At 39.4% G+C, this 18,181-nt stretch overlaps 1 protein-coding gene across 2 annotated transcripts in view; it reads right to left on the bottom strand.

The window, feature by feature from the left end:
• Positions 1–18,181, bottom strand: part of LOC128696476 (lysophosphatidylserine lipase ABHD12-like) — a 156,199-nt gene that overhangs the window by 98,362 nt on the left and 39,656 nt on the right. For both annotated transcript variants that reach the window (XM_070084304.1, XM_070084305.1), the window contains one exon: positions 16,430–16,535. In XM_070084304.1, coding sequence (XP_069940405.1) covers positions 16,430–16,535 — 106 coding nt within the window. The remainder of the gene's footprint in view (positions 1–16,429; positions 16,536–18,181) is intronic.

The raw sequence follows: 18,181 nt of genomic DNA, 5'->3' as shown, positions 1-18,181 counted from the left end.
AACTGTAGAAAATTATTTGTTTCGTATGTAAGTAAGTTTAATCAGGTATACACAAATAGTACAGTGACAAAGATTATCACACAGCAGCATATGTGTAAAGTACCAAGGATAACCCAAAAAAGTCAGAGTGACTTATTTCCATTGCCTTCACTCAGAGTGTCATTTCTTCTAAAAATGGTGTTACATGAGAATGGGAGTGTTCTTCTTTATCTATTCAACAGTATCAATGTAGAGACAACTTGTACACAATGTAAGTTGTACACAAACCAGATGTGTACGCTTGGCTTGTTTACAAAACTGGTGTTCGCCTGGTTTGTTTACATAACTCTTCGCCTGTCCTCTCTCATATACTCATTCTCTCTCTCTCTCTCTCATTTATTCATTTTATCTCGTTTACTCACCCCTGACCCTACATTAAGACTACAAATATTTTAAGGTACGTAATGAGTGAACTGTATATGCATTTTATCGCTCTGGGATCCTTAACCCTTTGACTGTTTCCGACGTATAAATACGTCTTACGAGCCAATGTTTCTGACATATTTATACGCACAAATTCTAGCGGCTTCAAATCGCGCGCCAAAGGCCTGGTAGGCCTACACGGGAGAGAATGGGTCTCAGTGGTCGGTGTGCACCCTGTGAAAAAAATCTGGGACCTAGCGGTGCATTGTGGGAACGCCATGTTGTCAGTCCATTTTCACCATGCCTCTCGGTAAGAAGTTCCTCACTCCTCGGCGGATTGGAGGTCTTTTGTTCCCAAGTGATAGCTCTAACAGCGATGAAAATGTCAGTGACAGTGAATTCAAGGGTTTTCAAGTGAGTGTTACCGAAAAAAGTGCCCAGGATAACGTAAATAGTGACGAAAACCCAGATGACCCACAACCTTCGACCTCTGGTGCTGTGCCGGCTTGTTCACATTCACCTTCGCCTGTACCAGGACGAAAGAGGAAACTATTTGGTCGTGTACAACACCCTGATGATAGCAGTGATAGTGATAGTGATTTCAAGGTCATTGAAAGCAGTTCTAGTGACAGTGAGAGTGAATATTCCCCAGTGAAGCGCCAGTATGTACGACGTAGCATGCGGTCTGGTAGTGTTTCATATGTTGTTCCAAGGGGAAGGAGAAACTCTGGGAGCACATCCCGTGGCCCAACACCACGACCTGATAGTGAAGATGATGATATTGTAACGATGGGTATGAATGGTGACAGTGAGGGAGGAGGCAGTGGTGGTGATAGTGAGGGTGGCACGGCCCATGTGGCACCATCACCGGGCCACGCTACTAGCCACGCGGCTGACTCAGCAGAACAACCAGCCTCACCCTACCCCACACTGCCACAACCTGCACCACCACAACCTGCACAGCCACAACCACGGTACAATATCCAGACCCCACCAGCAGACCGCATCTGGGATTGGCAGGACGGTGACGAGTTTGTTCCCAGTCCCCATGACTTTGATGAAACACAAAGTGGAATAAAGCCATCTTGTCCACTTGGGAACAATGCCAGTGAACTGGACTGCTTTGAGTTATTCTTCGATGAACCCCTGATGGACATCATTGTCAGGGAAACCAACACATACTGTGAATACACCATGGCAAATACAATTCTCTCACCAAAATCACGGCTACACAAGTGGAAGGAGACAACTGTGGCAGAGATGTACCTATTTTTTGCCACAATAATGCTTATGCCACATGTGTATAAGCACACTGTCACCACATACTGGACAACAGATCGCCTGATTTCAACTCCAGGTTTTAGTGACATTATAGGTGTCAATCGTTTCCTGATACTGTTGCGTATGTTACACTTTTCAGACAAAACCAGGCCTGACAGAAGTGACAGGTTATATAAGATAAGAAATGTGTTTATGTACCTGAAACAAAAGTGCTGCATGTATTTTTATCCCTTCAGGAAGCTTGTTATTGATGAGTCCTTGATTTTATTCAAAGGAAGACTCTCATTCAAGCAATATATACCAAGCAAGAGGAAACGCTTTGGTATAAAGCTATTTGTACTGTGTGATTGCAGAAGTGGTCTTGTTTTAGATATTATTGTGTACACTGGCAGTAATACTTTGAGAGATACCATGAAGTTATTGGGTATCTCTGGTGATGTGGTTCGAACAATGATGGAACCATATCTTGGTAAGGGGCATATGTTATTTACTGATAACTGGTACACAAGCCCCTTACTCAGTGATTTCTTGCGAGTGAACTTGACAGACGTGTGTGGCACAGTGCGTGGTAATCGCAAACATATGCCAAGGTTCGACGCTGGCACTCGCAGAGGTGAGGTGCAAGCCTTTGCTGCCAATGACATCATGGCATTTCGGTGGCATGACAAACGTGATGTCACATTGTTGACATCAGTTCACACAAACGAAATGGTACCCAGTGGCAGGGACAACAGAGAGACCAATGAACCCATTCTAAAGCCTGCAGCTGTCATGGACTACAACCTCAATATGCGCTTAGTGGACAAATGTGACATGCAGATTGGGTTTGCAGACTGTGTACGCAAGAGTTATAAGTGGTATATCAAACTTTTTTTCCATCTTGTTGATATCTCTATGCTAAATGCTTATAACATATACAAGTTGAAGACCAACAAAACACCAAAATATGGTGAATTTTGCCTGTCAGTAATCAGACAAATAATTGCAAAGTACAAAGGAGCAACTCCTGCAATAGACCAGCGCCCACAGACGTCATCTCGTTTGAGGCCTGGTGATCACTACCCCATACAACTGCCTCCTACTACTGCCAAGAAAAATGCTCAGAAGAGGTGTTATGTATGTATGCATACCACAAAACGCCCACAAACACGCAGAGACACTCGTTTTATGTGTGAGGAGTGTGAAGTGCCCCTCTGCATATACCCATGTTTCAAAGAGTTCCACAAGCTGCAGCAGTTCTAGGAACGTGCTTAGTGACTGTACATATGTATATATATTATGGAACAATAGTAATAAACATTGTTTTGTATTGTTTGTTTGTGTAAACAAAGTGTATACACAAACTAATAGTGATAAAGTTTGTTCTGTTATTGTGTTGTAAATAATGAGTGTATATTTGAACAATGCACCTTACATTGGTCTCACAGGCCACATAAGTTACCTGGAAAAGAAAAATATTGAAAAATGCAAGAAACCTTTGAATTAGAGTAAATAAAAGAATACCGGGTGGGCGGCAGTCGCCGCTGTTGCCATACGCACGTCGATTTCTGCAAACTTTGCGGCTCTATATCTCGGTAAGTACTGATGGCAAAAATTTTTTTTTTAGGCTTAAAACACTAGTAAAAATATTCCTAACATTTTCATAAGAAAAAATAATTTTTTTTTTTTCGAATATTTGGCGACATAGAATGACAGTTTCAGAGAGGGCCCTGAAACAGTCAAAGGGTTAAATATCATAAAATATTATGTGTGGGTGGAGTAGCCTGGCTAGCTACCATACATACTACACTTGATTTCTTACAATAAATACTACTCATCTCACCCTCGATTAAGACTACAAATATTTTAAGGTAAGTAATGAGTGAACTGTATATGCATTTTATCGCTCTGGGATGCTTAAATGTCATAGAATATTGTGTGGGTGGAATGGCCTGGTATGGTAGCCTGGCTGGCTACCATACATACCTCACTTGATTTCTTACAATAAATACGTACTACTCATCTCACCCTAGATTAAGACTACAAATATTTTAAGTAATGAGTGAACAGTATATGCATTTTATCGCTCTGGGAAGCTTTAACCCTTTCAGGGTCCGTGTCATAGTTCTACAGCTTTGAGTTGAGGGTCCAAACCGTAGATCTACGCCATGAGCTCAGCTCACTCTGACAAGCTGTGAGCAGTAAATTTGGGCCTAGATATAAGAAAATACATCTATGCGGTATGTGTGCACCACATAAAACAAATCCTGCAGTACACAGTGCATAATAAGAGAACAAAATTGAGACCATAATTTTCGATTAAAACAGCGAGTTTGCAGTGTTTTTTCATATGTTTTTTTATAGTTGTATTTGCGATTTCTTGGTCTCATTGGATAGAATGGAAGTTATGTTACAGAAATAGAGATGATTTTGATTGGTTTTAGTACTGGAAATGGCATGAAACTGAGCTCAAATTAGTAGAACTGTTAACCCTTTGAGGGTTTTCGTCGTACTAGTACGTCTTACGCGTAGGGGTTTTTGACGTACTAGTACGCATAAATTCTAGCGGCCTCAAATCTCGCGCGAAAAGGCTGATAGGCCTAGGTGTGAGAGAATGGGTCTGCGTGGTCAGTGTGCGCGGTAGAAAAAAAATCTGGGACCCAGTGGTGCATTGTGGGAATGCCCTCTTAGTAAACAATGTCCACCATGCCTCGCGGTAAGAAGCTCCTCACTCCTCGGCGAATTGGGACACTTTTGTTCCCCAGTGACAGTTCTAATAGTGATGGAAGTGCCAGTGAAGATGAGTTTCGTGGTTTTAGTGAGGTTTTGACCGAAACTAATGACCATAATATCGGTAATAGTGAAGAAAACCCAGACGACCCTCAGCCTTCCACCTCTGGTGCTGGGCCCTCGTGTTCATGTTCAGTTGTTCCAGAACCCAAGAGGAAACTTCTATTTTCCCAAATCCCAGACTCAGATGAGAGCATGGGTGATGATAGTGATAGTGAATATGAACTACAAGCTCTTCAAACTAGTTCCAGTAGTGATAGTGAAGTGCAATATTCCCCAGTGAAGCGTCAGTATATACGACGATATATGCGCTCTGGAAGTGTGCCATATGCTATTCCAAGGGGAAGGAGTGTATCTCGGAGTACATCCCGTGGCTGTACAACAGGAACAGAGAGTGAAAATGACGAAGATACTGTTGCAATTGGGATGGAAAATGTGCGTGGTGGTAGTGGTGCCGGCGGTGAGGCACCAGCAGTGGGCCATGCTGCCACCCACGCCGCTGCCTCAGCTGATCTAGAACAAAGGCCACCATCCCCCACTCTCCCACCACACCAGCCTCCACAACCACAACCTCCACAACCACAACCTCCACAACCACAACCACCTGTCATTGTCCAGTACCCACCAGCAGACCGCACCTGGGATTGGCAGGAAGCTGTCAATTTTGTTCCAAATCCCCACCAGTTTGATGGCAGCCAAAGTGGAATATGGCCATCTTGTGCACTTGGGAACAATGCCACTGAACTGGAATGTTTCGAGTTATTCTTTGACGAACCACTGATGAAAAGTATTGTCATGGAAAGCAACACATACTACGAGTACACCATGGCAAACACAATACTTTCACCAAAATCACGTCTACACCAGTGGAAGGAGGCAACTGTGGCTGAGCTGTATCTTTTCTTTGCCACAATAATGCTTATGCCACATGTGTATAAGCACAAAGTGAAATCATACTGGTCAACAGACCCCCTGATTGCAACACCAGGTTTCAGTGATATAATGCCAGTGAATCGATTTGTGCTAATGTTACGTATGCTTCACTTCTCAGATAAAACCAGGCCTGACAGAACTGACAGGTTATATAAGATTAGGAATGTGTTTGTGTATCTGAAACAGAAATTCAGTACTCATTTTTATCCCTTCAGGAAGCTTGTAATTGACGAGTCTTTGATTCTGTTCAAAGGAAGACTCTCTTTCAAGCAGTACATACCAAGCAAGAGGAAACGCTTTGGTATAAAGTTGTTTGTGCTTTGTGATTGTTACAGTGGTCTGGTATTGGATATTATTGTGTACACTGGAAGTTATACATTGCAAAATACCAGGAAGTTATTAGGCATCTCAGGTGATGTGGTTCGAACAATGATAGAACCATACCTTGGTAAGGGGCATATATTATATACAGATAACTGGTACACAAGCCCCTCACTCAGTGATTTTTTGCGAGTGAACATGACAGATGTGTGTGGCACAGTGCGTGCAAATCGAAAACATATGCCCAGGTTTGATGCTGGCACTCGCAGAGGTGAGGTGCAGGCGTTTGCTGCCAATGACATCATGGCATTTCGGTGGCATGACAAACGAGATGTCACACTGTTGTCATCAATTCACCCTAATGAAATGGCAGACAGTGGCAGGCAGCATAGAGAGAGAAATGAACCCATTCTAAAACCTGCAGCTGTGATTGATTACACCTTCAACATGCGTTCAGTGGACAAATGTGACATGCAGATTGGGTTTGCTGATTGTGTTCGCAAGAGTTATAAGTGGTACATCAAACTGTTTTTCCATCTTCTGGACATTTCCATGCTCAATGCTTATAATATGTATAAGATGAGCACCAGAAACAAACCACAGTACGGCGAATTCTGTTTGTCTGTCATCAGACAAATAGTATTCAAGTACCAAGGAAATGCACCTGCAATTGACCGCCCACCAAATTATCAACAACTACCTGCTCGTCTGAAGCATGGTGATCACTTCCTGGTAAAACTGCCTGCTACTGCTTTGAAGAAAAAGGCTCAGAAGAGGTGTTACGTCTGTTCACATACAAAAAAACGCCCACGACAACGCAGAGACACTCGTTTTATGTGTGAGGAGTGCAAAACTCCACTGTGCATGACACCATGTTTCAAAGAGTTCCACAGGCTGCAGAACTTCTAGAAACATGTCCTGTGACTGTATATGTGTATATAAAATATAGAAAAATAGTAATAAACAACATTTCATATTGTTTGTTTGTGTAAATATTTTCTGTAAACAAAATAATGACAACAGTGTTTACGCCCTTATTGTGTAGTATTGAAAAAGAAATAACTTACAAAATACTGATCATGTTGGCCTCAGAGGCCATAAAAGTTACTCAGAAAAAGAAAAATTGAAAAAAAATTGAAAATAGTACATAAAAAAGTAAATAGAAAAATACCGGGTGACGGCAGTCGGCGATGTTACCATATGTTGTTCAATTTTGGGAAATTTCACACCTCCATATCTCGGTAAGTATTGACGCTAAAATTTTTTTGTTTAGCCTATAATGTTTAGAAAAAAATACTCTATTTTTTCATAAGAAAAAATAATTTTTTTTTTTTTGAAATTTGGCCGACCCTGAGAACGAGTTTCGGAGAGGGCCTGTCGACCCTCAAAGGGTTAAATGTTTGCCAATGTTCAAGAGTAAACAAATGACCTCACACGTCTAATACCCACAAGCTGGTGGGTCTAATATATGTTCACAAATGTGCTGATATTATTTATACAATTATTGCAATATTGCATAACAGTAAATCTTCTATTTTTTGGTTTGAATAAAAATTCATTATGTGAATAAAAAATCAAAATGGAATTCATTTGTAAATCCTAAAAATGTAACTAATGAACAGAGGAAATGTTAGTTTAGTGCCAGGAATGCCTGCATTGTTTATTCTGGACCTTATTTTGAAATTGGAATGTTTTGAACTTTGCATTAAATTGGCCAAATTGCCAATTTCCAATCACTTTATTTTGTAGTTGAGACATTTGACTTGGCGATTTCTTGTGCTCAATCGATAGAATAGAAGAAATACTAGTGAAGTAGCTAAGAATTTACTCGACTGAAATAATGTAATTGGCGTAAAATGGGAGTCAAAGTCTGCAAAATCACTGATATGTAAATATCGCTGACACATCAAAATTTGCAAGAGCATAATTTTGTCAATTTTCCATCAAATTTCGTACTTTTTGTTTTATTACCTTCAGAAAAAAATTCTCTACCATTTCATAAGAAAAAATAACAAAATTATTTTTTGAAAATTCTTGGACCCTGGTGCACACTGAAATTTGCCCTGTGGACCCTGAAAGGGTTAACCCTTTGACTGTCGCGGCCATATATATACGTCTTACGAGGTACCATGTTTGACGTATATATACTCATAAATTCTAGCGGCTTCAAATCAAGCAGGAGAAAGCTGGTAGGCCCACATGTGAGAGAATGGGTCTGTGTGGTCAATGTGCACCATATAAAAAAAATCCTGGAGCATGCAGTGCATAATGAGAAAAAAAAAACTCAGACCGTTTTTTTTTTTAATTAAAATGCCGACTTTGTGGTCTATTTTCGTATAGTATTTATGGTTGTATTCTCGTTTTCTTGGTCTCATTTGATAGAATGGAAAACATATTATAGAAATAGAGGTGATTTTGATTGATTTTACTATAAAAAGAACCTAGAAATGGAGCTCAAAGTAGGGGAAATGTTTGATTTTTGCCAATGTTCAAAAGTAAACAAATGATGCCATTGTCCAATAAATGTCCAACTAGCCATTCTAATATGCAGTCATGAATGGGTTGATGTTAGTTATACAATTATTACAGTATTGCAGTAGTCTGCATAACAGTAAATCTTTTTTTTTTATTTGAATAAAAATTCATAATGGAAAGCAAGAGTAATATCAGAGGGGCCTGGAGACGTGACTGATGAACAAAGAAAATGTTATTTTAGAGCCAGGAATGTCTGCATTGTTCATTCTGGACCTTATTTTGAAATTGTCATAATTTTTAGTTTTTGTGAAATTGGCCAAATTGTAAATTTCTGACCACATTACAGTGGACCCCCGCATAACGATCACCTCCGAATGCGACCAATTATGTAAGTGTATTTATGTAAGTGCGTTTGTACGTGTATGTTTGGGGGTCTGAAATGGACTAATCTACTTCACAATATTCCTAATGGGAACAAATTCAGTCAGTACTGGCACCTGAACATACTTCTGGAGTGAAAAAATATCGTTAACCGGGGGTCCACTGTATTAGGTAGTTGAAATCGGTAAATGGGCAGTTTCTCGTACTCAATCGATAGAAAAAATGGAGTTCTAAAGAAGTAGCTATGAGTTTGGGCGACTGAAACAATGGAATTAGCCGAAAATAGGGCTCGAAGTGGGCGAAATCGCCAATTTGTAAACAGCGCCGAGGTCGTTAACTTCGCGAGAGCATAATTCCGTCAGTTTTCCATCAAATTTCGTTTTTTTTGGTGTCATTACAATCGGGAAAAGATTCTCTATCATTTCATAAGAAAAAATATTTTTTTTTTTTAAATTTTGCGACACCAGGAGACACCTCAGGATTGGGGGTTGCAACAGTCAAAGGGTTAATGTCATAGAAAATTGTGTGCAGGTAAACAAACGACCTCACACATCTAATACACATCAGGGTGGCCTGGTATGATATTTATACAATTATTACAGTAGCATAACAGTAAATCCCATTATGTGCTGACTACCATACATACCACGCTTGATTTTTTACAATAAATACTACTTGTCTCACCCTAGATTAAGACTACAAATATTTTAAGGTAAGTAATGAGTGCACTATATGTGTACGTATTTTACTTTTTTATTGTTTTTAATGCCTAGGTCTATTGCTAACTTAATATATGTTAGTGTAAACTTGTTACATAGTATTTGTATGCATTTATAAGTGGAAAAAAAGGGTGTTCCATTTTACGGTGATTTCCGCTTTACGGCGGTAGCCTGGAACCTAACCTGCCATATAAGTGGGGCCCTACTGTAAGCCTATATAGTGAAAATCATTGATTCTGATGATATGATAGATGATTTTGCATAATTGAAGGCAAGGAAATGTAACATCAGATTCACTGAGATGTTACCTGTACTCAAGGTCAAATTGAAACTAGTGTTTCTCTGATATTGTAATGTTTTTCTTTATTTTTCAAGTTTTTTGTTTTTGTTTTGGCATTGTTGAAGATGAATAAATGTAGGATCTGTTGGATGTACTCCAAGTGGTACTTGAGTTTATGTTTCCTCAATATTACTACAATTATTTATTTTATCATTAATAAAGTTGAGAAGTATTCTCCTCTTCAGTTTATGGCCTTTGAACGTTCTCATTGCTAAACATTTGTCACTGGTCATGCAGTAGTGACATAATTGGAGTTTATTTCCCCCCACCTGCCCTTGAATTTCATGGGGGGTAACACCAAAGATGCTGCCCCGGGTGACACCAGAGATTCCGCCCCAGGTGACACCAACTCTAGCGACATCCCTGCATGCCTACACTACAGTTAAAAACTTGCAACATACTAACACCCCTCCTTCAGAGTGCAGACACTGTGCTTCCCACCTCCAGGACTCAAGTCCAGCTAACAGGATGCCCTGAATCCCTTCATTAATGTTACTTTGCTCACACTCCAACAGCACGTCAAATAAAAACCATTCATCTGCACTCACTTCAATCCAACATGCTCACACTTGCTGGAAGTCCAAGCCCCTTGCACACAAAACCGCTTTTAACCCCTCCCTCCAACCTTTCCTAGGACAACCCCTACCCAGCCTTCCTTCCACTAGTGGAAGCTACAGATTTATATGCCCTCCAAGTCATTCTATTTTGTTCCATCCTCTCTAAATGTCCAAACCACCTCAACAACCCTTCCTTTGCCCTCTGAATAATATTTTTAGTAACCCCACACCTCCTCCTAATTTCCAAACTATGGCTTCTCTGCATTATATCCATACCACACATTGTCCTCAGACATGCCATATCCACTGGCTCCACCCATATAAGAGTGTAGGTACCCCTATACTCTCATACATTCCCCTGTGCTACCATGGATAATGTTCTTTGTCTCCACAGACTGCTCAGTGCACCACTCATCTTTTTCCCCTCATCAATTCTATGATTCACCTTATCTTTCAAAGACCCAACTGCTGGCAAGTCCACTCCCAAACATCTGAATACATTCACTTCCTCCATACTTCCTCCTTCCAATCTGATATCCAGTCTTTCATCACATATTTTTTTTATTATCCTCGTCACCTTGCTCTTTCCTACATTCATTTTTAATTTCCTTCTTTTACATACCTTTTGAAACTTGCTCACCATCCTCTGCAACTTCTCTTTAGAATCTCCCAAAAGCACAGTGTCATCAACAAAAAGCAACTGTGCCAACTCTCACTTTGTGTTAGATTCTTTATCTCTTAATCCAACGCCTCTTGCCAACACCCGAGCATTCACTTCTCTTACAACCCCATCTATAAATATATTGAACAACCATGGTGACACCATGCATCTCTGTCTAAGGCCTACTTTTAATGGGAAATAATCTCCCACTCTCTTACATATTCTAACCCAAGCCTCACTATTCTCGTAAAATATCTTAAATGCTTTCAGTAACCTACCACCTACCTTTGATATACCTTTGAGGAGTTTTGAGGGTTTATCTACTCTTTGAGCCCGGCCATGGGCCAGGCTCGTCTGGTGCTTACCAGGTCAACCAGGCTGTTGCTGCTGGAGGCCCGCTGCCCCACATATCCATCACAGCCTGGTTGATCTGGCACCTGGTAAAGATACTTGTCCAGTTTCCTCTTGAAGGCTTCTACACTGGTTCCAGCCGTGTTTCTGATATCTTCTGGTAAGATGTTGAATAGTCTGGGACCCCAGATGTTGATACAGTGTTCCTTTACTGTCCCCACTGCACTCCTGCTCTTCACTGGATTTATTTTACACTTCCTCCCATATCTCTCACTCCAGTATGTTGTTATGGCAGTGTGCCGCCATTAGTTGAGAGTCAACTGTACATACATACTCCTCTGGGTTTTCTTCTATTTTCTTTCTAGTTCTTGTTCTTGTTTATTTCCTCTTATCTCCATGGGGAAGTAGAACAGAATTCTTCCTCCATGAGCCATGCGTGTCATAAGAGGCGACTAAAATGCCAGGAGCAAGGGGCTAGTAACCCCTTCTCCTGTATATATTACTAAATTTAAAAGGAGAAACTTTCGTTTTTCCTTATGGATCACCCCACCTCGGTGGGATACGGCTGGTACGTTGAAAGAAAGATAAAGATATGTAACATACCCCTCCAAACTGCCAATATCCCAAACACCTCCTTTAAAGTGCAGGCTTTGTACTTCCCATTTCCAGTACTCAAGTCCGGCTATATAAAAATAACCAGTTTCCTTGAATCCCTCCACTAAATATTATCCTGCTCACACTCCAACAGCTCATCAGGTCCCAAAAACCATTCGTCTCCATTCACTTCTATCGAACATGTTTGCTGGAAGTACAAGCCCCTCGCCCACAAAACCTCCTTTACCCTCTCCCTCCAACCTTTTCTAGGATGACCCCTAACCTGCCTTCCTTTCCCTACAGATTTATATGCTCTCCAAGTCACTCTACTTTGATCTATTCTCTCTAAATGACCAAACCACCTCAACAACCCCTCTTCAGCTCTCTGACTAATACTTTTAGAAACTCCACACCTCCTCCTAATTTCCACACTACAAATTCTCTGCATAATATTTACACCACACATTGCCCTTATTCAGGATATCTCCACTGCCTCCAGCCACCTCCTTGCTGCAGCATCTGCAACCCAAGCTTCACACCCATATAAGTGTTGGTACCACTATACTTTTGTACATTCACTTCTTTGCCTCCATGGATAATGGTTTGTTTATCTCCACAGATACCTCAATGCACCACTCACCGTTTTTCCTTCATCATTTCTATGGTTAACGTTATCCTTCATAAACCTGTCTGCTGACAAGTCAACTCCCAAATGTCTGAAAAAATTCACTTCTTCCATACCCCCTCCCTCTCCAATGTGATATCCAATAAACCATACCCCCGGCCGGGATTGAACCCGCGGTCATAGAGTCTCAAAACTCCAGCCCGTCGCGCTAACCACTAGACCAGCTAGCCACAATAAGATTCATCCAACTACCTGGTCTAGTGGTTAGCGCGACGGGCTGGAGTTTTGAGACTCTATGACCGCGGGTTCAATCCCGGCCGGGGGTATGGTTTATTTGCAATCGTGTCATTACGATTTCTTAAGTCGTGATATCCAATTTTTGTTTATCTAAATAATTTGATACCCTCATCACTTGACTCTTATCTATGTTCACTTTCAACTTTCTACCTTCACACACCTTCCCAAACTCATCCACTAACCTTTGCAATTTTTCTTTAGAATCACCCATCAGCACAGTATCATCAGCAAAAAGTAACTGTGTCAACTCCCATTTTGTATTTGATTCCCCATAATTTAATCCCACCCCTCTCCCCAACACCCTAGCATTTACTTTTTTACAACCCCATCTATAAATATATTAAACAACCATGGTGACATTACACATCCCTGTCTAAGACCTACTTTTACGGGGAAGTAGTCTCCGTCTCTTCTACACACCCTAACCTGAGCCTCACTATCCTCATAAAAACTCTTTACAGCATTTAGTAACTTACTACCTATTCCATATACGTACTTGCAACATCTGCCACATTGCTCCCCTATCCGCTCTATCATATGCCTTTTCTAAATCCATAAATGAAATGAAAACTTCCCTACCTTTATCTAAATACTGTTCACATATATGCTTTAATGTAAACACTTGATCTACACATCCCCTACCCACTCTTAAGCCTCCTTGCTCATCCACAATCCTTCTCTATCTTAGCTCTAATTCTTTCAATAATAACCCTACCGTACACTTCCTGGAATACTCAGTAAACTTATTCCCCTATAATTTTTACAATCTCTATTGTCCCCTTTCCCTTTAAATAAAGGAATTATACATGCTTTCTGCCAATCCCTAGTACCTTCCTCCGTTCCATACATTTATTAAACAAAAATACCAACCACTCCAACACTATGTCCCCCCCTGCTTTTAACATTTTTGTCATGATCCCATCAGTTTCTGCTGCTTTATCTCCTTTCATTCTATGTAATGCCTCATGCACCTTCCCAACACTCACATCCTGCTCTTGTTCACTCCTAAAAGATGTTATACCTCCCTGGTCAGTGCATGAAATGACTGCCTCCCTTTCTTCGTCAACTTTTAAAAGTTCCTCAAAATATTCCCGCCATCTACCCCATACCTCCATCTCCCCATCTACTAACTCCCCTACTCTGTTTTTAACTGACAAATCCATTCATTCCCTAGGCTTTCTTAACTTGTTTATCTCACTCCAAAATTTTTTCTTGTTTTCATTAAAATTTCTTGACAGTGCCTCTCCCACTCTTTCATCTGCTCTCCTTTTGCACTCTCTCACCACTCTCTTCACCTTCCTTTTACTCTCCATATACTCTGCTCTTCTTATAATGCTTCTGGTTTGTAAAAACCTCTCATAAGCTACCTTTATCTCTTTTATCATACCCTTTACTTCATCATTCCACCAATCACTCCTCTTTTCTCCTGCACCCACCCTCCTATAGCCACAAACTTCTGCTCCACATTCTAATACAGTGGACCCCCAGTTAACGATATTTTTTCATTCCAGAAGTATGTTCAGGTGCCAGTACTGACCGAATTTGTTCCCATAAGGAATATTGTGAAGTAGATTAGTCCATTTCAGACCCCCAAACATACACATACAAACGCACTTACATAAATACACTTATATAATTGGTCGCATTGGGAGATGATCGTTAAGCAGGGGTCCACTGTACTGCATTTTTAAAACTATTCCAACCCTCTTAAACCCCCCCACTACTCATACTTGCACCAGCCCACCTTTCTGCCAATAATTACTTATATCTCACTCTAACTTCCTCCTCCCTTAGTTTATACACTTTCACCTCTCTCTTACTTGTTGTTTCCATTTTTCCTTTCGTCCCAACTACTTCTTACTCTATCTGTTATTTTTATATAGCCGGACTTGAGTTCTGGAAATGGGAAGTACAGTGCCTGCCCTTTAACCCTTTCAGGGTCCGTGCCGTAGATCTCCGGCTTTACGTTCAGGGTCCAAACTGTAGATCTACGCCATGAGCTCAGCTCACTCTGATAAGCTGTGAGAAGTAAATCTGGGCTAGATATGAGAGAATACATTTATGTGGCATGTGTGCACCACATAAAACAAATCCTGCAACACACAGTGCATAATGAGAGAAAAAAATCTGAGACCATAATATTCGATTAAAACAGCGAATTTGCAGTGTTTTTTTTGCATGTTTTTTACAGTTGTATTTGCAATTTCTTGGTCTCATTTAATAGAATGGAAGATATACTACAGAAATAGAGATGATTTTGATTGGTTTTAGTACTGGAAATGACGTGAAACTGAGCTCAAAGTAGCAGAAATGTTAAATTTTTGCCGATGTTCAAGAGAAAACAAATGACCTCACAAGTCTAATACATGACAGCTGGTGGGTCTAATATACGTTCACAAATGTGGTGATATTATTTATACAATTATTACAGTATTGCACAACAGTAAATCTTCTATTTTTTGGTTTGAATAAAAATTCATTATGTGAATAAAAAATCAAAATGAAATTCATTTGTAAAGCCTTAAAACATAACTAATGAACAGAGGAAATGTTAGTTTAGTGCCAGGAATGCATGCATTGTTTATTTTGGACCCTATTTTGAAATTGAAATATTTTGAACTTTGCATTAAATTGGCCAAATTACCAATTTCCGGTCGCTTTATTTTGTTATTGAAACAGTTGACCTGGCGATTTCTTGTGCTCAGTCGATAGAATAGAAGTAATACTAGTGGAATAGCTAAGAATTTGGTTGACTGGAATACTGTAATTGCCCTAAAATGGGAGTCAAAATCAGCAAAATTGCCGATGCGTAAATATCGCCGACACATCAAACTTCGCGAGAGCATAATTTCATCAATTTTCCATCAAATTTTGTACTTTTTGTTTTATTACCATCAGAAAAAGATTCTCTACCATTTCATAAGAAAAAATAACAAAATTATTTTTTGAAAATTCTTGGACCCTGGTGCACACTTTGAAATCTGGCCTCTGGACCCTGAAAGGGTTAAAAGAGGGGTTTGGGATATTGGCGGTTTGGAGAGATTTGTAAAAGGATGGTATATACATAATTGGGGCCCTGATATTATATTCTACAGGGAGTTTATTATATTATTTCAGGTCACTTTTTATATTGCATCTTTATATATGCTTCTAAACTGTTGTATCTTGGTACCTCTGCCAAAACATTGATTATGTATGAGTGTGGTGAAAGTGTTAAATGATGATGAAAGTATTCTCATTTTGGGGATTTTCTTTCTCTTTGGGTCACCCTGCCTAGGTGGGAGACAGCCGACTTGTTAAAAAAAAAAAAAAAACTCTACCATACACTTTACCTGATATATTCAATAGTCTTATTCTGCTATAATTCTTACACTCTCTTTTATCCCTTTTTCCTTTATACAAAGAAACTATGCATACTCTCTGGCAATCCCTAGGTACCTTTACCTCTTTCATATAATTACTGAACAAATGCACCAACCACTCCAGAACTATATTCCCACCTGCTTTTAACATTTCTTCCTTGATCCCATCAATCCCAGCTGCTTCACCCTCTTTTCATTTTGCATGAAATTGTATTCATACAAGAAAAATGAACACAGCATTATATTCTTATTGCGAGTTGGAAAAATTATTGAATTAATCATACTATTCGAGACCCTGAATACCACATGGCCAGCTTACACATACTACTGGGGACTTTGCAATGAAAAAATGAACACTCACCACACTCCAACTTTAACTTTTTTGTCAGTTTGTAAATAGAAGTTGCGTGTCCCAGGTAAATCTTCTTTATCTGGTACATTGTAGTCTACTCCTTTAGGAAGATTTACTGTCAATAAATAATAATTATATATAAATTGTATTAGAAATATAGATGGAAAGAACATTCTATAAATTATCTGGTTAATGACAAGAGCACTCAAAGTATTTTAGTGCAGTATTTATACTGAGCCATAACTTATACACTAATTTCATTTCCTGTTGTACATTTTATTATTAATTTTTAACATTTTCTATTCATGGTCATGCTAGTTGTGACCTATAACTTTCTTGCTTTGTATCAAAAGTTCACTCTGCAATAAATAGATATTCCCAACAGTGTACACTGATGCAGTTTTAATTTGCAATTACCATACATCTTTTAATTTCTTTGGCAGCAAGCACTTCAGACTCTACTGTATACATAAATATGCTTCCCTAACATAACAACTTTACTATTTCTAACTTATACTGTAATGCCAACATAAAAAAATTAATTCAGTGAAATAATTTTATTCAGTATTTTATTTGATCATACAGGATTTAGTCAAATTTCTTTCTATGCTTTGGCAGACACATTGCAGTAAATTACATTATGTGCAGAACATAATTTCTGTGTCTATTGTAACTCTAGGACCAAAGCTAAGCTCCTGGTGCTCCTTCATCAAACATTTAGATTATAATCTGGTCACAGACTGGGCAGTGGGGGCACTGATCGATGAAACCCTCTCCAAGTATACTCCAAGTAATGTTTTTAAAGTTTCCAATGCTTGTAGCATTTAGTACCTCCTCTAGTAAACGATTTTAATATTCTTCCATTGTCTATTGTGCCATCAGAAGTTCTTCTTCCTAGTTTGTATTCATAACCTTGCTCTGTCAAATGATGGAGTTAAGAAGTTTTAATATCTTTTTGGCATCTCCTTTTTTCTTAGTTTATAGCTTTGGCAACTTCTTTTCCAGTGATGATATTAGGAAACCTGACTAATTCTTTCATATCCTTTCATTATCTTATATATGGCTTAAATGCTTGTTTTTATCTCTAAATTTAGCCCACCTTACAGAGAAAAGCATTGGCTTTCTTACAAAGAGAAGCATGTGTATTAATGTTGGTAGACTTACCAACACTATGTTAAGTAAAAGGACACAAGTGCAACTAATGTGACATTTTATTGCAGCAACGTTTCGCTCTCCAGGAGCTTTATCAAGCCATTACTGGCTTGATAAAGCTCCTGGAGACTGAAACGTTGACACAATAAAATGTCACATTAGTTGCACTTGTGTCCTTTTTCTTAAGAAAAGCATAGGCCTCTTCTTAAGAAAAGCATAGGCCTCCTTGCAGAGAAAAATTATCACTTCCTTACAAAGATAAAATATCACCAGTATCACAATGAATAGTATAATTTCAAAACAGTATGAAGCTATAGAGCAACACTTGATTATATTATTCTACCTTAACCCTTTGAGGGTTTTCGTCGTACTAGTACGTCTTACGCGTAGGGGTTTTTGACGTACTAGTACTCATAAATTCTAGCGGCCTCAAATCTAGTGGGAGAAAGCTGGTAGGCCTTCATATGAAAGAATGGGTCTATGTGGTCAGTGTGCACAGTCTAAAAAAAATCCTGCAGCACACAGTGCATAATGAGAAAAAAAAAACTTTGACCATTTTTTTTTAATAAATCAGCGACTTTGCAGTGTATTTTCGTATGGTATTTATTG

This window comes from Cherax quadricarinatus, chromosome 12 (genome assembly GCF_038502225.1).
Source record: "Cherax quadricarinatus isolate ZL_2023a chromosome 12, ASM3850222v1, whole genome shotgun sequence".
Taxonomy (NCBI): Eukaryota; Metazoa; Arthropoda; class Malacostraca; order Decapoda; family Parastacidae; genus Cherax; species Cherax quadricarinatus.
This window is presented reverse-complemented; position numbering and strand designations above follow the sequence as displayed.